The sequence below is a fragment of the Tupaia chinensis genome, unplaced genomic scaffold, assembly GCF_000334495.1.
Source record: "Tupaia chinensis unplaced genomic scaffold, TupChi_1.0 Scaffold148210_1, whole genome shotgun sequence".
Classification (NCBI taxonomy): Eukaryota; Metazoa; Chordata; class Mammalia; order Scandentia; family Tupaiidae; genus Tupaia; species Tupaia belangeri.
In genome coordinates, this window is record NW_006208060.1 from 925591 (window position 1) to 944723 (window position 19133).

The 19133-nt window shown below is 42.6% G+C and overlaps 1 protein-coding gene across 4 annotated transcripts in view; it reads left to right on the top strand.

Annotated features, from left to right (window-relative positions):
- LOC102484085 (putative adhesion G protein-coupled receptor E4P) overlaps positions 1-18130 on the top strand; it is a 36864-nt gene extending 18734 nt beyond the window's left edge. The window contains exons 10-17 of one of the 4 annotated variants that reach the window (XM_027768988.1): positions 1643-1810; positions 3656-3850; positions 6611-6846; positions 9533-9599; positions 11491-11582; positions 12256-12436; positions 14593-14688; positions 16401-18130. In XM_027768988.1, the coding sequence (XP_027624789.1) occupies positions 1643-1810; positions 3656-3850; positions 6611-6846; positions 9533-9599; positions 11491-11582; positions 12256-12436; positions 14593-14688; positions 16401-16628 (1263 nt within the window). In that variant the 3' untranslated portion in view covers positions 16629-18130. Of the gene's footprint in view, positions 1-1642; positions 1811-3655; positions 3851-6610; positions 6847-9532; positions 9600-11490; positions 11583-12255; positions 12437-14592; positions 14689-16365 lie in introns of all 4 variants that reach the window. The other 3 variants (XM_027768989.1, XM_027768990.1, XM_027768991.1) reach the window with 3 other exon arrangements.
- Positions 18131-19133: the final 1003 nt, after the last annotated feature.

The window sequence follows — 19133 nt, forward strand, 5'->3', positions numbered from 1 at the left end:
ATAAATATAATTATATAATATATATATCATATATCTCAAATATTATATTTGTAATATATTTAATATATATTTCATAAACATGTATGTCATAAATCATATATAAACATGTACATTAATGTGTATTATATAATAAGTATGTATTATGATAAATATATATTATTTAACAACTATATATCATGTATAGTCATCTGCTGAGAACTGCATAGTATATATATTATGTATATATAATTATAATATTAAAAGTTATTATGCATGAAAGTAAATCCTATGTCTTTTGGCAAACATACGAACCCAGAGGAATATTTTGTCAAGTGAGATAAGGCAGACACAGGGAAAAACATACAGCGTGGGTCCACTCATATGTGGAATCTAAAAACTCCAAGCTCGCAGCAGCGGGAGCGGAATGGCAGTTACCAAGAGTTCTGGAGACCTAATGTACACTATGGTAATATAGTTAATAACAATAACGTATACTTGTAAGTTTCCTTTTTGTACTGCCAGAGTATGTGCTCACCAGAGACCCAGGAGAAGGGGGAGAGAAGGAGAAAGCACCTCCTAATGGGGTGTGGTCATGCTGCAAGTTCTTCTCTATTTCTTCATCCTGTCAGGATTTGGGGCGGGCGTGCACGCACAAGTGCCCAGTGTGTTTTTCAAGTTCCCAGGATCAGGACTCAAACCATGAAGTCAGCCATGTGGGATCTGGCTCCCTTAACCACTAGGTCATGGGGCCCACCCTATATGCTTGAGACTTTCTGTGAGTATAGACCACAACTATCCTTATCTCACACACACACACATGTGTGTACATGCACGCACACAGGCGAATGTCAATTACCTGAGTGATGGCTACATTAATTACAACTAACTTGATTGTGGTAGTCATACATACATGGACCTATATGTTAACATTATATCATACACTTTAAATATGTATCATTTGTTTAAAGAGAGATGTTTGCTATAGGGCACATGCACTTGCCAGAAACACAGAGAGAGACAGACAGAAAACGAGAAACCACCCCGCAGGGAGGAGGGCCATGCCACAATCCCTTCTCCTCCATTCTCCTCTTGGGATTTTTGGGCATGCACACACACGTACCCAGTGTGAGTTTTAAGCTGTTGGGTCCAGGACTCGAATTGCCAGTCGATTACATGGGAGTCGAGTGATGTAACCGTCAGGCCATCTGCTGGTCCCAAATATGTACAATTTTATCTGTCCATCACACCTCAATAACACTGAACAAAAACAACTACAAAAATGTCAAGACACCCAGAGGCAAGCCAGGATTATTGATCCCAGTGGGAGTTTGAGGGAAGGAGGAGACAACCTGCAGAAGAAAAGGGTGTCAGGAAGAAAGTCCTGACTCGTCTCCTCTCCCACCCAATCATCTCTCGTAATGTCTCTTGTTGGTTCTACCAACAGCAGACAGCCTGGGTGAAGCAGTTCCTAAGGGTCAATCCTTGAGCGGTGGGAAGGGCAGACTACTCGAAGAACAGCCAGCACAGCAGATGTGCTGATGTGAAACTAAGAACAGCCAGCACTTTCCCAGTCCCCTTTCCAACACAGTGCGTGGTGATTAGCACATAAACTTGAAATAACAAAACCCAAAAGAGACCCACGTTCACCCTATTCTCTTCCCAGCCCGGTGGTGCAAGAAGAAAACATTTATGTGTCTACTGGGAAGGATCGGCCGAGAGGAACGGCTGGTCGACCGACGGCTGTTTTCACGTGGACAGCAACGATTCCTACACCAGATGCAAGTGCTTCCACCTGTCCAGCTTCGCGGTGCTCATAGCTCTCAGCCCCAAGGTACCGAGATCCATGGTCCCCTCCCATGACCATGACTGCATCACCTTCTGCACAGCTTAGGAAAGACTCGGAGATAAAGTTCAGGTAGTAGCTTACTTGAGAAGTGATTCCAGGACACGCCGGTGAAATGGAAAAGGGTCCAAACCAGTGCAGAGAGCACTGTCAAGCCTGTTGGCCCTGTGGGCAATGGAGGATTCTGGGAGTCAGTGTAGAACACCTGCCTCAGAGTCATTCTGACTGGACGGCGAGGGAGCTGGGGTATTTATACACCAACTTCCTTTAGACATTCATTGAGAGGTCCCTCAAGGGGGTGTCAGTTATCTGACACTGCCATGGGCATAGGCAGAGTGCAAGCTAACAAGAAAGCCCTCAGACGTTGCAAAGAGGGTCCAGAGGAATCTGGGATCAAAAGTTATGGGACACTCTACAAGAGAGAGTTCCAGATAACCTCCCCTGATCAGACCAGAAAAAAAGCATGAACTGCCAGTTACACAACGTAGCCTCTGACCTGCCCAGGTCCCGGCCATGTCTAGGACAATTCACAATGAAAGAAATGGAATGAACTTTCTCTGCTTCTCTTTACTGGACATTTACTATCTAACAACCAATTGTCCCTGTCTATGCTTGGCCTCGTTTCCTTCATCCAACCACTACGTATCAGTCGCCTACCATATGTCAGGCACTGTTCTGGGCCTTGTCGATCTAACAGGGAATAAGACAGATGAAAAAAGATCCCAATCTCCATGGAGATTACTTCTGCATGCTGTACTATCCAGTAGGGTTACAAGCTCTGTGTGGCACCTGGCCACTTAAGGTGTGTCTCGTGCCAAAGAACTGAATTTCTCATTTCATTTCCTTTTCATGGGTTTCAATGTAAAAATGGAGGCAGCTTCAAATATTTTTCTGTGACGTGTACCAATATGTTTGGTAGGACCGTATTCTACTTTCCCCATTGGAAATACCGCCTCTAAATGGAGACGTCTTGTAAGGTAGAATAGACATTGATTTCAAGGGCTTACAATAAAAAACACAAGAGTGTGTAGAGTACCTCATTAATCATTTTGTTGTGGTGGTTTAAGAATTACTAATTTTATTTTATTATTACTGTTAGTTTTTTAAATTTGGTGTAGGACTCATGTGCGCATTGGAGAAGAGCGAGAGAGAACCTGCTGGTTCTATCTACATTGATTAAACATCACATTAATATTTTTAAATTTTTTCATTATATGATTTCTTTTTTAATTTGTAAAAAAATCATTGTATTTTTTAATTTATTGTATACATTCGATCCCTATACATCACTTAACTTGTAAAATGAATTTACCCACATTTAATTATTGTATAACTCTAAAGCACACAAAATGGTTTTTCAAAGTATGCCCACAGTATGTGACAATCGAATCAAGGATATTACCATAGGCATCCTTTTCAAAGGGGGGATTTATATTCTTAGGCCTGTTAAGAATTTCTCCCTTGAGTCCCACCCACCCACCTCCCTCCCATACTGATATTGCCAACCTATTGGGTTAGACAAAATATTCTCTTAAATTAATGTCACCCGTTTTTTTTTTTTTATGACTTTTAACATAGCTACGAGAACATTTTGAATTAACGTGAGGCTCATGCGTCCAGTTTCTGATGGGCAGTGTTGGTCTAATGTTGACTTCTCAATGGTCCATGTGTTAAAGGCTACTGTCACCCCCACTTTGATGGAGGGCACCAAGTCTCAGGGAGATTAAGTCACTCGTTTCAAGGACTGAACTAAGATGCCCATATGACTCTCCATCAGGAGCCCAGCTGTGGAGTTGGAAGGTATTCATGGTTTCCTCCTTTGGTGGCTTTCAGGAGGACCCTGTGCTGACCGCCATCACCTACGTGGGGTTGAGCCTGTCTCTGCTATGCCTCCTCCTGGCAGCCCTCACCTTCCTCCTGTGCCGGCCCATCCAGAACACCAGCACCTCCCTGCATCTGCAGCTCTCGGTCTGCCTCTTCCTGGCCCACCTCCTCTTCCTCACGGGCATCAACAGAACTGAGCCTCAGGTAGGCATGGCACCAAAATAGTTACCTAGCACCATCAAATCTGGCTGTTTTCTCCCAAGGAAGGCAGACAAGAAGGCATTACTCTGCAGCAATGGTGTAATAGGTAATAGCAAGAGTCCCACTTGGGCCCTCTCCCTGTGTGACATTGAATACCATTCACACTCTCCAAGGGACCATTTGCCACTTAGCCAAGTAACCAAGAGCCTAATACAGATGCGATCGCAAATCAACTCCAGAATGTCAGAAATGAGCACAACCGTTCATTTTTTTCCCCATATGCACCAGTAGTAGGTGAACAAACAATTTTTCAGAATGTCTGTATCCCGTCCTCAGGCTGAAAAGGTTCTGTTGTCACCTATACACAGCTTCCAAGTGTATAGGTGACAGTCTTTCCTTTATTTATTTATTTATTTATTTATTTAATTTTTGCTATAGGACATATGCCCTCACCAGTGGACAGAGAGAGGGAAAGTGAGAAAGCACACCCCCAAGGGAGATGGCCACACCACAATCCTTTCTCAAGATTTTTGGGCACACATGTACATGCACCTAGTATGATTTTCTAGCTGCTGGGTCCAGGACTAGAACTGTGGAGTTGGCCATGTGAGACCCAGTCACCTTAGCCTCCACATCACCTGCTAGCCTAGATCCTTTCTATTTTAAGCTCTGGGAGATGAAAAAAGCATGGCAGAGCTGTAGGGGCTTTTATAAATCATGCCAGGTCCAAGACTTGAACCATGGCCAACCATGTGGGAGTCCAATGCCTTAACCACCATGCCACCTGCTGGCCCCACATTCTTCCATGTTTAAGAACACAATAGCATCTTTTGTTTTTTTTAATAGCATCTGTTTTTAACTACAGTCACTATGTTGTATAATGATCTCTTTTAACTTCCCCTTTTTAAACTTCCTCTCTAAACCAGGGATCTAGTTGTAAGGCTCTAATAGAGACGTAGTATGATAGTTATGTGAGTAAGGGCATGGACTCATCGCTCAGAGAATAGCACTAGCTTTTACCTTCACCACTGGCATCAGTATCATATCTGGGAAGAATTGGAATTAAGACTACTTAGCTAGTAAAAAAGAAGGAGAAGAAGGAGGAAGAAAGAAAGAAGAAAGAAAAAGAAAGAAGGAAAAAGAAGGAAGAAGAAGAAAAATGAATTTCAGGCCAACTATCAATCTTAAGACTATATTTACTCTTTTATTATTTATTTTTTACCTTTTTTTAGAGTCGTTTTTTGTTTTTGCTTTTTGCTTTTTGCCATAGAGCTCATGGCAGAGAGAGACAGAGAGAGAGAGAGAGAGAGAGAAAGTGAGAAATCACCACCATCCCCCGGGATGATGGCCACACCACCATCCCTTCTCCTCTTGGGATTTTGGGCACATACACATGTGCATTCAGCATGATTTTGAAGCCACGAGACTCAAACCACAGTTGACATGTGGAAGTCCATCACCTTAACCACTACGCCACCTGCTGGCCCAAGACAGTACTTACTCTTAACCATAGCACTATCCTGCTATGAGGTCGAAATAATGCCTTCATAACTTTCTGGCTGTGGGGTCATAGTCTTCTAAGTTTTTTCCTTTTTAAAAGAAAGCAAGCAAGCCTTGAAGAATATCTTGTACACTATGGGCAACTGGGGCTTAATTCCACTGAGGAGCTCCGGGAGACATCATAGGGCATGTGTCTCTCTAAAATAACTCTAACCAAGCAGCTCTTTCTCCACCACCTCCTGGATATTATGCATTTATTCCTTGACATTTTTGTCCGGCTCCACACATAAGGTAAACAGACGGAAATGACCAGCAAAAGTCTCCAGTAAATGTATTTCCCTTTGAGAAAATGTGGCAGGTGTCTGAATTAAAATTGTGAGCCTGGGGCTGGCAGGTGGTGTGGCAGTTGAGCCAGCTGAATCCCACGGGGCTGGCTGTGTGGTTCAAATACTGGACCCAATGACTTGAACATTGTTTCCAAGATTCCAAGAGGTGAATAGAGGAGAAGGGATTGTGGCATGGCCATTCCCCCCAGAAGGTGATTTCTCCCATTCCCTCTATCTGCCTCTGGTGAGCACAGGCATCCTATGGCAAAACTTAAAAAAAAAATCCCAGGGACCAGCAGATGGTGTAGTGGTTTTGTCATTGGACTCCTACATGGCCGACCACGGTCTGAGTCCCAGACCCGGTGACTTGAGCTTCACACTGGGCGCATGTGCATGTGTGCCCAAAATCCTGAGACGAGGATGGAGGCGAAGGGATTGTGGCATGACCATCCCCAATGGGGGACAATTTCTCACTTTCTGTCTCTCTGTCTCTCTGTCTTTCTGGTGAGTACATGTGCCCTATAGCAAAAATTTCCCTCTAAAAAAATTGCAGGGACCAGCAGTTGGCATAATGGCTACGCTGCCGGGATCCAAAGTAGTCGACTACGGTTTGAGTCCCAAACCTGGTGGCTTAAACTCATGCCGGGTGCGAATGTGTGCATGCCCAAGATCCCGAGAGGAGAATGGAGGAGAAGGGATTGCGGCATGGCCATCCTCCCGGGGGGTGATTTCTCGCTTTCTGTCTCCCTGTCTCTCTCTGTCTTTCTGCCAAGTGCATGCACCCTAAAGTGAAGTGAACACTTCTCCAAAAAAAAAAAAAAAAAAAAAAGAGGTAAAAAAAATTGCAGGCAGGCCAGCTCCCAGGGACAGGAAGTAGCAACACTATAGCCAAGTGCATAGGCCTCTGCGGCAGACCCCAACTCTCCTCCCCCTCCAGGTGCTGTGCTCCGTCATCGCAGGTGTGTTGCATTACCTGTACCTGGCCTCCTTCACCTGGATGTTCCTCGAAGGGCTTTACCTCTTTCTGACCGTCAGAAACCTCAAGGTGGCCAACTACTCCAGTGCAAGCAGATTCAAGAAGAAGTTTGTGTACCCTCTGGGCTACGGGATCCCCGCTGTGATTGTTGCTGTGTCTGCAATTGTTGGACACAGACATTATGGAACCAGTACTCAGTAAGTATCATGTACACGTCCATGGTGGAAGTGGTGTCTACAGCCCATACGTGATGGGAATTCAAACCCATTTTCTTTTTCTTTTCTCTTTTTTTAAAAATTCTTTTTTATTTCACTTTGTTTGTTTGTTTGTTTGTTTGTTTAATTTAATTTGACCAGAGAGGGACAGAGTGAGGGACAGAAAGAGAAAGAGAGAGAGAGAGCAAGCTGCCAGGTCCAGGACTCGAACTGAAATCGGCCATGTGGGAGTCCAGCACCCTTAACTACCACATCACCTGCCAGCCCCATTCGTAACTCATTTTCAATGATAAGTTATGCCACAAACTAGTCTTTCTGGAAACCTGAATTCTGTTTCCTTTTTGGAAATCCCTTGAACAATAGTACTTAGCATCTTTAGGGTTGAGTCTCTGAGCAGTCTGGTGAAAGCCAGAACCTTTCTCACCACATGAATGTGTAAGGAATGGGCCGACCATGTGAGAAAACAGAAATGTAGAGCATTTATTGGGAATGCTCCCAGGTGAGGTTTGCTGGCCCAACAGAGAGAAAGAGAGAGGGCCAGAGAAGTCATGCCCTAGAGAGGGGTTTAATGATTTTTATAAGGGTATAGGGAGGGGGAGTGTCTTAGAGGTAGAAACAGTCCATGTATGGTAATGGTTTAGGGGGAGAGCAGACTACTGTGCCACGTAGGGTCTAATGCCATGTGCAGAGTAGAGCACCACGTGCTACATCCAAGTTAAATCCAAGTGCAGCACAGGTCTGATGACAGATCCGGGTTGCATCTGCCAACTGTGGCATGGCATGCGACCCTTCATCCAAGCTGCCCAGGCCTCCAGCCTAACAGAATGTACTTACAAAATTTCTAATATAACTTTAGGAAATTCAGAGACAGGAAAAACTCACCTTCATCTCCATATTAAGAAACTGCTAAAATATCACATATTAATGCTGTCTGTTTTGAAGTCAAAGACATACCCTGTATCCTGCTCGAACCTGTGTCTTGCCAGAATGATTCTTAGGATAGAGTGGTGTGGAGACCAGGGGTTGGCGCACTTTCTATAAAGGGTCAGACAGTAGCCATTTTTGGTTTCATGGACCACACAATCTATGGCAACTACTAAATGCTGCTATTCCGTTGGGTGGTTGAAAAAGTCGTGATGCATTTTTGCATGGAAAAGTGTAGAAAAGACACATCATGACTTTTCTGACAACCCAATAATACAAAAGCAGCACTAGCAATAGATTGGGTTATCACAAAAGTCATGATATATTTTTTTCTATGCAAACATGTGTCATGTCTTTTCCGAAAATCCAAGATAAATGAATGAATATGGCTTTGTTTCAATAAAACTTTATTTACAAAAGCAAGAGGGGCACTGGAGTTGACCCATAGGCCATAGTTTCCAACCCTTGGAATAGAACTCAAGTTGGGAGCTTTTCTGCCTGCTGAATGTGGGGGAGAGTTGCTTTGACCAGAATCGAACTGCCAGATCCCCTTTCAGAAAAGTTATGCTGTCTTTGCCAACACAAGCCATGACAGAATATAATGCATGTGGCAACAGAGTACATGAAATATACTTCATTTGTGTTGGTCGTTTTTATGGCAGTAGTTAAATTATTATTTGTATTTTCCTTCTCGTTATAGCTTGCATTATCATCATAACTACGTTTATTGAGTCCTAACTCTTTGCTGGAAACTGTAGCCAAAAACTTTACCCACATTGTCTAGTTTAATCTGTTCTACACGTTCTGTATAAGAAAAACTAAAGAAACACTAATGAAAGAAATCAAAGAAGATCCCAATAGATGAAGACCTCTTCCATGTTCAGGAATAAGAAGATTCAATACTGTCACGATGTCAGTTCTTCCCACGCTTGATCTACAGAGTCAACACATTCCTGACCAGAAGCTCATAAAATCATTTGCGGTTGTTGACAAAATGAATCTAAGATTTATATGAAGGAGGCAGAAAACCCTAAAGAACAACAACCTGGAGGCTTGAAAGTCATGCCAGGCGTGTGAGCATGCGTGCCCAAAATTCCAGAAAGAGAATACAGAAGAAGAAATTGCAGCATAGCCATTTCCCCAGAGGGTGATTTCTCACTTTCTCTCTCTGTCTCTCTGGCAAGCACACACACCCTCTAGAGAAAAAAAAAATATATATATATATATATATATATAGAGAGAGAGAGAATAGGTTAAGTGGGTGGAGATTTATCTCTAAAATGTAAAGAATCAGGGCCAGCAAGCAGCGTGGTGGTTAAGGGGCTAGACTCCCACATGGCCAACTGCATGCAGTTCAAGTCCCAGACCTGGCAGCTTGCTTTCTCACCTCTTCTCTCTCCCTCTCTCTCTCTCTGATGAGTGCATGTGCCCTATAGCCAATCAAATAATAATAATACATAATCAATAAAATTAAAATAAAAAATTCTAAAATAAGTTAGGTGTCACCATAGTAACAGTCATCCATGGCCTATGGTGCATCAGAGATATTCCTCCTGTGTGCTGTAGCATCCATGCATGCTTGCTTTCTGTGGAGACAGGCTGTGTCAGATGAGGACACACATCTGACTCTAGCAACCAGTTTACAAACTACCCAGTTCATGGCACTACCTCTATCTTGCTACTGTTTGAGCTCTCTGCCCTTTCCTGAGGAATACACAGCTAATGCTTATCATTCTCTCTACAGCTGCTGGCTCAAGCTTGATAAAGGATTCATCTGGAGTTTCATGGGGCCGGTGGCTGTCATTATCTTGGTAGGTGATAGTTATTTATGGGCATGTCCATCCTGGGTTGGCCGAGCATGGAGAATCTGTTTCTTATCTGTTAAAGTGGAGAAGTGGTGAAGATAAGGAAAGACAGCCCAGTGGGGTCAACCCTCTCGTCTTCCCTTATCTGTTCCTGGAGTCCCCTTAGCTCACTGGTTGTTTTGGTAGAATATGGCTCTCTGTAGGAAATTCTTTTCAAAGTTCAGAATTCATTTATGCATTATTTAGTGAATGTCTATTCCACTCAGAGTGGCAAGGTTTTCTTGTTTGCTGGGAACCTCCTAATTATACCCGTTGTCCTGGTAGAGTTTTTGTTTGTTTGTTTTTGCCATAAGACAGGTGCAATTGCTGAGAGAGACAGTGAGAGGGAAAGTGAGAAATCACCCCCTGGGGGGGATAGCCATGCTGCAATCCCTTCTCCGTTCTCCTCTTGGGGGTTTGATGTAGCACACACGCACATGCACACACAGTGTGATTTTCAAGCTCCTGGGTCCAGGACTTGAACTGTAGTTGGCCATGTGGAAGCCCAGTGCCTTAACCACCATGCCATCTGCTGGCCCCATGAGATTTTTTTTATAACCTCTTATTCACATTTAATTGTTACACCTATCTGTAGCACCCAATGCTGTTTTTCAAATCAAGGATATTACCGCATACATCATTTTCATCAAATAACTTTACCTTCTTATGTTTATTAAGTATTTCTCCTGAGTCCCTTCCACCTACCCTCCACCATCCACCCTTCTCCCCTTTAGTCTCTAGTATCTACATTTATCCTCTCTACCATCATACCTTTAGAGTTTTCTGTTTCTGCCATAGAGTACAGATATTCGGTATATGCTGAGCAGGGACATACAGTGTTTCTCTTTCATAGTTTGGCTTACTTTGCTTAGCATTACATCTTCCCTGAGGGGTCCAGTGGGTGGCATGATGGTTAAGGCAGTGGACTCCCACATGGCCAACCACAGTTTGAGTCCCAGACTTGGCGGCTTGCCTTCTCACTTTTTCTCTCTCACTCTGACTCTCTCTGGTGAATACATGTACCCTATAGCAAAAAATTTAAAAATAATAATAATAATAAATAAAATAAATAATTATTTTTAAAAAATCTTCTGCCAGTGCCCAGTAATTGATGATTGGATTGGAACAATGTGGCATATGTACACCATGGAATATTACTCAGCCAGAAAGAGCAATGAGACTGCTATTTGATACAAAGTCCTGGTAGAGCTATTCCTGGCACTCTTCCACTTCCAAAGAGTCCTGATTCGAATGATTAATTATATAGTCACCCTAGTCAACTTCCTGTTGCTGTAGGGTATATACTGTACCCTGTATAAAGAAGTGCATATGTTCTATAATAAAGTAGTGCATATGTTCACACTGTTTTTTGAAGCCTGTACATTTTTGGAAAGAGATTCCTATGTCTACCTCAAGTTGGGATGTAATAATGGCCTCACAATAAAATCCTATGTCATTTTCTTTTTTTATTTTATTTTCATTTCTATTATACATTAAATCACTATATATCACTTTGCTTGTAAAGTGAATACTCCCACACCCGTCCTGTTGAAGATACTATACACGTTATCATCAACAAATGATAATCCATTTCTGTGCCCCATAAATGTCTTGCCTCTCTATTTTTCTCTTTAATATCTTTCCTCACACTCTCTCCATTCCCCCACCCTCTTTCCACTCTGTATCCAGTCTCTGTAACCATTTTCCATACCTCTATATCCTATAATCTTTGAGTTTCCATCATAGAGTACAGACAGTCAGTATATATTAAGTAGAGACATACAATGTCTCTCTTTCATAGCCTGGTTTGCTTCACTCAGCAGTAAATCTTCCATATTCTTTCATGCTGTTTCCACAGATAAACTTGACGTTCTACATCCAAACTCTGTGGATTTTGAGAAGCAAACTTTCCTCCCTCAATAAAGAAGTTTCTACCATTCAGGACACAAGGTAAGAAGGCACCAAAAACAATGGTGCCCACATATTTGTCCTTCAGGACTACTCTGCCTGGGAAAGGAAAAAAGAAAACATACAAAAATTTTATATACATATTCCTGGTCCTGTGGAATCATCACCAGCCAATTTTTTCAGTGTAACTTTCTAGATGACATTTCCCACAACTCTTCTTATAAGTCCAGGTAGAAGACTTTGCAGATAAACAATTTCCAAGAGAGAGATATAGCCTTATTCTCAGTGGCAGTGGATAAAAACAAGTTCTACCTCATCCTCAAGTTGTGTGACTCTGCATAAGTCACTCAACTGCATGAAGTTGTCGGGAGGTTTAAATAAGATCATGTGGAGGCCAGCAGCTGGCTTGGTGGTTAAAGCACTGGACTCCCATATGGCTGGCTGCAGTTCAAGTCCCAAACTTGGTGGCTTGCTTTCTCACTTTCCCTCTGTCTCTCTGGTGAGCACACATATCCTATAACAAATTATAACACTACTACTAATAAATAAATTAAATTAAATAATTCTTTTAAAAAAGTTTTAAAAAGTAAAATTAAACAAATAAGGCACTGCATACAAAGCATTTGGTTAGCACTAATGCTTACTAAGTTTCTGAAAAAAGTAGTAAGTTCTTGATAAACAATAATCATTTTTATACTTTCATTATTTCCCCCAGAGTCATGACATTTAAAGCCATTGCTCAGCTATTTATCCTGGGATGCTCTTGGAGCCTCGGATTTTTTGTGGTTGAAGAAGTTGGGAAGACGGTCGGATCAGTCATTGCCTATTTATTCACCATCATCAATGTCCTGCAGGGAGTTCTCCTCTTTGTGGTACACTGTCTCCTTAATCGGCAGGTAAAGCTCATTATTTTTGCCCCAACGTCTAATGGGTGGTTGTTTACACTTTCTGAACTTCTTTTTTTTAATGTAATTTTACTTTTAATTGCTACATAATTGTACATATTTGTGGGGTACAATGTGATGTTATATTTGTATTTGAAGGTTGTCTTTATTTGAGGGAGAGGTCTTCAGTGCTGCTTGGGTATGCTATGTGCTTTGGATTTTGTCTATTCACCATTCTAACATATCCCTTAAGGGTATGTATCAGTCAGGATAAAGTAGATTATGCTGCAGTAACAAATAACCCTCACTTCTCAATCCCATTCTCAGTGATTTATATCAATAACTATTTCTTGCTCATACTATATGGTTATGATTTAATTCACATTTCCTTTGTTCTGGGATGTGGGCCAAAGGTGTGTCTCTTGATTTAGAATATTGATGGTCTATGGTGAAGTGGAAGGAGCCATGACAAAGCACAGTTTAACTCTCTTAAGACTTCTGATTAGCAGAGATGTGTATCAATTCTGCTCTCATCTCATCAGTCAAAGCAAGTCACATGGACATAGCTGAGTTCACCAGGGAGGAGATGGATAATCTTTCTGTATTGAGGTGCCCTGTAGAGAGTAATGTGGGAATATTTGGCCCAATCTATCACAAGCTCAGAGAAACTTCAACTCTAATCCCATTTCTTCCACTAGAGTAGGTTGCTGTGTGATCCTGGGCAGGCTACCGACCCTTTCTGTACCTCAGTTGTCTCAGCTGCAAATGTGGCAACGCCCACTTGCATGGTTGAGGGTTTAAATGAAGCAGTATATATACATTTCCGAGCACTATTCTTGGACACCTGAGTTATCAGGATGAGTTTTATTATCATTTTACTCTCTGTAGAAAACCAGTAACAGTTTTCCTGTCTTTTTCCTTTCCTCTTGAGAATTACTAGTGGTTAAGACGCCAGTAGCCAGAAGATCATCTTAACAAGACATTGATTTCCATATTTTAGTGCTTTTCTAGCACCTAGTGCTCCTCACTCACAGAAGAACTAAAACACAGCTTAAGTGTTTTGGTGAAATGACACGGAACATTAAATTCTTAAATGTCACTTTTAACATATTAAAGAAGTTTAAGAAATTCAATTCATGGCATTGCAGGGATGGTTTAGTGTAATGGTTGGGATCTGGAGTAAAAATGATAAGGTTTTGAGTGCTAGCTCTGTGATCTTGGACAAATCAATTTACCTCTGAGAGCCTCAATTTCTTCACCTTTAATTGGGGTATGAGAAATACCTCCCTCGTTAATTTATGTAAGAATTGAATGAGATATTTCAAAGGTTTTGAGCATAGGTAGAGTTCAATAAATGGTGATGTTTATCATCATAATCACTACCACCACCACCATCATCACATCCCCACCTTAATTGTCACCATTATCATGACTGTAATCACCATAGTTAATTATTACCACCTTCATCATCTTCACCACTACTGTTACCATCATCAGCTTCATTACCATCACCATCATCACCACCACCATCATCACCACCACCATCACCACCACCATCATCACGACCACCTCCACCATCACCACCATCATCAACAATACCACCACTATCATTACCACTACCACCACCAGTTTCATCACTACCACTACCACTATCATCATCACCACCAACACCAACAACACCACCATCACCATCAACACCACCATCACCATCAACACCATCACCACCAACAACATCACCATCATCGTCAACACCATCAAGTCTAACATTTATGGTGTCCAATGTTTAGTATACACCTTTTCTACAACTGATAAATTTGACCCTACATAAATGAATCAAGATCAGCATGACCAGGGCCAGCAGGTGGAGTGATGGTTAGGGTGCTGAATTTTTATTTAGCTGACCATAGTTCAAGACCTGGACCTGGTAGCTTGAAAAGCACAACAAACAGATAGATAGATAGATAGAGAGAGAGAGAGAGAGAGAGAGAGAAAAGGAAATGGTTTTCTTGTTTATAAATAGATGAACATGGTCAAGATTATACAGAAAACTAGTGAAAAGAAGCAGAGAGTAAAGTGTGGTGTCTTTATCTTTGTCTTCCATTGTAGGGTCTTTTCTAATGAACCAAGCTCTGAGTGTAACATAAGCTCAATATTCCTTGAACTTCCAGGTACGAATGGAATATAAGAGATGGTTCAGAAGAACACGGAAAGGGGCAGAAACAGAAATCACTGAGATGTCTCGTTCTACGACCCAGACCAAAATGGTAAGACTGGTTCCTTTTGAGTGCCTTATCCAACAGCTCCTGCTACCAGGAGCCTTTTAGTTCCCTGATCTGAAGGAAAAGAGAAATTACATGAGGTTTCTGCGTTATAAACTGAAGTTTCTGGGTTTTGAGATCAAAACTAGGAGAGCCCTTCCTTTTCTCTCTCTCCTCCTTTCTCTCCTTCTCTCTGCTTCTTTCTCTTCCTCCTGCCCTGCCTTCTCTGCTCCTTAATCCTCCCTTCCTTCTTTTACTTTTCTCTTTTCTTATTCTGTTTCCTGTTCTCCTTTCTTCTTCCTTCCCTTTCACTCTCTTCTCTTTCTTACTCTTTCCCTTGCTTTCTGAGTCTGTTGTATTTTCTCCATTTTCTCTCTTCTCCCTTCTTTTTCCCCCCTTTCTTTCTCTGTCTCTAAAACATCCAAAAGACATTTAACAAATTTTAAATTTCATTAACAACATTTATGTAACAAATACGTATTAGCCATCATATGCCTGACACTGCTTAAGTGCAGAAAGTAGACACACGGGGGAAGCCCTCACCCTCATGGGGCTAACGGTCTGGCAGGGAATGAGAGGGGCAGACAACAAACCCTACATTACATGGTACATTAGAAACTGATCAGTGCTACAGGAAAAATAGAGAGTGAGACAGAGCAATCAGGGGTGGGTGGAGGGTGATAAGGCAGCCACGATGGGCCTTAATTGAGAAGCAGACTGCTGAGTTAAGGACTCAAATGCTGGGTCAGCAGGTAGTGTGGTGGTTAAGGCACTGGACTCCCACATGGTCCTAGACTGTGGTTTGAGTCCCAGACCTTAGGGCTCAAAACTCATGCCAGGAGTGTGCGCGTACACACCTAAAATCCTGAGAGAAGAATGGAGAAGAGATTATGGTTCAAGTTCCAAACCCTGTGGCATAAACTCATGTTGGGCGCGTGTGCATGCGTGCCCAAGATCCCAAGAGGAGAATGGAGGAGAAGGGATTGTGGCATGGCCATCCTCCCTGAGGGGTGATTTCTCGCCTTCTGTGTCTCTGTCTTTCTGGCGAGTGCATGCACCCTCTAGCAAAAAACTCTCAGGAAAAGAAAAAAAGAATGTAAAGTTCTCCACTGGAAAAGGTGTACAACATATAGTAATATCCCTACTTTTATGATAACGTAATTCATGTTTTTGAAAAACTATATTGTGTGCTATGGAGACATAACGATTTTTTTAATTAAAAGAACTATCAGAACCAGCAGTTGGCATAATGGCTGTGTTGCTGGACCTCCATGTACTTGACTGCGGTATGAGTCCTGGACCCAGTGGCTTAAACTCACGCAGGGCGCATGTGCGTGCATGCCCAAGACACAGAGAGGAGAATGGAGGAGAAGGGGTTGTGGCGTGGCCATCCTCCCTGGGGGGTAATTTCTCACTTTCTGTCTCTCTGTCTTTCTGGCGAGTGCAGACACCCTATAGCAAAAACCTCTCCCCCCAAAAAAGATAAAAGAACTACTATAGATGGTACTTTACTGGGAGAATGGGGAACCCATTGTAGAATTAGTTATTTAAAACACCTTTACTGCATATCAGAGCTTACAGAAGTCCTGGTTTGTCCTCGCTAAGCAAGCTAGAGGTTTTTGTTTACTTCCAAGATGTTCATTTCTTTTCTGTTTCTTCTTCTCATTACTTCCCCACAACGAGGAAGAGCCGGAGAAGCCATCAACACTTTTTCATAGAAAAGATGTCACATTGGCCCAGCCACCTCCAGTCTTGGTCTCTGTTTCTTGGATGAAGGTGAACTGACTTGTTTATGGACAATACTCAGACATGGGTTGGACAAATGCCACCATTCTCTCTCCCCTGTGAAATGCCCAGACTCATTCACCTATTTTGACTTTTTTTTTTTTCAGTTTTTTACTATAGGGTACATGCGCTTGCCAGAGAGACAGAGAGAGGGAAAGTGAGAAAAGGGGAGGAAGCTGTAAGCCATGAACAACCAAGACTCCTAGCAGCTGGGGTGTGAGGTGTGGGGAGATTGGCCCTAATAAAAAACCACTTGGTGAGGCATTAATTGCAAGAGTCAAAGAGAATGGACCCCAGGGAGGATGGCTACACTGCAGTCCCTTCTCCTCCATTCTCCTCTAGGGATTTTGGGCATGCATGCACATGTGCCTGGCATGTTTTTCATGCCACCAGGTCTGGGGCTTGAACTACACAGTCAGCCATGTGGGATCTAGCACCTTAACTACCACACCACCTGTTGGTCCCATCTGTTTTAACTTTTATCTTCATAGAAAGAACACCACCGTCCCTCACTCACGTTGTATTGCCACCAGAAAGGATCTCTTGGCCAAGTCTGACAAGTTTCCTATTTCCTTTGCCTGATGGCTTTTTGGATTTACATGTGTTTATGGGGTCGTTTTATTTTTTTAGTGGCATCTTGAACATGTGCTGGTGCAAATGCCCCTGATCAAATGGAGTGGTATGTCAGTGCAGTGGTTTGGTCTCTCTTTTTTTTTCTATTTCTTTTTTAAATTTTGCTCAAGGGCACATGCACTCAACGAGAGAGAAAAAGAGAGAGAGAAAGAGAGTGAAATTAAGAAACAACCCCTAGGAAGGTGTGTTCACATCACAGTCACTTCTCCATTTCTCCCTCCATTTGGGATTTGGGGCATGCACCATACACATGCTGGCATGTCTATCAAGCCACTAGGTCTGGGCTTTGAACTGTGTAGTCAGCCATGTGAGATCCAGCCACCTTAACCACCAGGCCATGAGCTGGCTCTTTTTTTTTTTTTTTTTTAATCATTACTCATACTTTTCCGAAGTAACTGGTTTTTAGGTATATTTTTCAGCGCATTAATAAATGCATAGTGTGTTAATCGTGCCAGAAAAGGAAATGTTACATGTCGTAAAGCTATATGTGATTAAATGTAACATAAAAAATGCAGAGATGACTATGTTACCAGATTGGAAAATTCATTTGGTATACTGTCGCGATACACAGTTATTAAATGTAAAAAAATGAAACGTGTGAAATGATAACAACCATCAATGTTAAAATAGCACGCAAGAGTTGACATAATTCATTTGAAGAGACTGCATGTGTGGGTTTTGGATTATGGACGGAAGATTGTGACTTTTTCCACTTAATCAAAAATGTCTTCTCATCATGGACACGTGATTCCCTCCCACTGCTGGCTTTGAGATGATAGGACTCCCTAAATTGTAAAGAGGTCAAATGTAGGGATAGTCACATGGGTTTTTAAATGAGTGCATGCCGTGACAATTTTCATATTGCATCCTTTCAAATTCCCACCAATAAAACTCGTATAAAATGCAACTTTCTGGTCCGTTGATGTGTCCTTGTGCTTAATTCCTATTCTACTCACATCTGGTCCAAGACTGTTGCAGGAAGACAGAATAAACAACTGAATATTCCAGGTCTTGCAGGGCTAAGTTTCAGCTTCCCTATTCAGTGTTCTTCTTCCCTCCTGACGTGAAGGCTGCCTTCTTTCTCTCTGCCTCTCTCACTCCTTTGTATCTTCTTCAAGAACCAGCCTGGCTTCAGAACTCTTTTCTAAGACCTTGACAATGACGCCGCACCAGCACAGGACTCTCCAGGGCTGACCCACATGGGGAGGATCCAGGTCCATGTCCAGAGGAGGTCTCTGAACAAAGCAGGCATGTGCATGCCCATGAGCTGGGGCTGGCTGAAGCCTATTAGAAGTCTCTCTCTCCCAGGACCAGCAGATTTCATAATGGGTACATCACTGGGCTCCCATGTAGTCGACCATGGCTGGAGTCCCAGACCTGGTGACTTAAAGCTCATACTAGGAGCATGTGCATGCATGCCCAAGATCCCAGGAGGAGAAGAAAGAAGGGGTTGCAGTGACCCTCCTCCTAGGGGGTGAGTTCTCACATCCCCCTCTCACTATCTCTGTGTACCTCTCCCTCTGTGGTGAGTGCACAGGCCCTGAGGCAAAAACCTCACAGAAAAGAAAGAGGACAACGTCTCCCCAATGTCATCGTTAACCTCAAATTTATTACAGAGGAAACAGATATTTAATCTCAACCCCCACAAAATAGTAAGACAGCTAATCTCTACCCCAAGTGTGACATTAACTTGCTTTAGTTTATCAGGAAAACTGTTCGCTCGCCAGCAAAGACCAGAGGCTGCCAGTAGGCCGGCTCTGCTGGGGGCCTGTGCTGCTGGGTGGGTGAGTCAAGAAGTGAGCTCTGGGGCCACCAGGTGGCGTGGTGGTGAAGGTGCTGAATTCCTACGTGGCCAACCATGGTTCGAGCCCCGGGCCTGGAGGCTTGCTCTCTCACTTTCTCTCTCTGGTGAGCGCACATGCCCTGTAGCAAAACAAGATGCTTTTGAACTGGGAGGAGATAAAAAGAGAAAGCACCATGTGATCCAGTTCCAAGCTCCATCTTTTGTTTTATTACGAAGACCACAAAGCCTG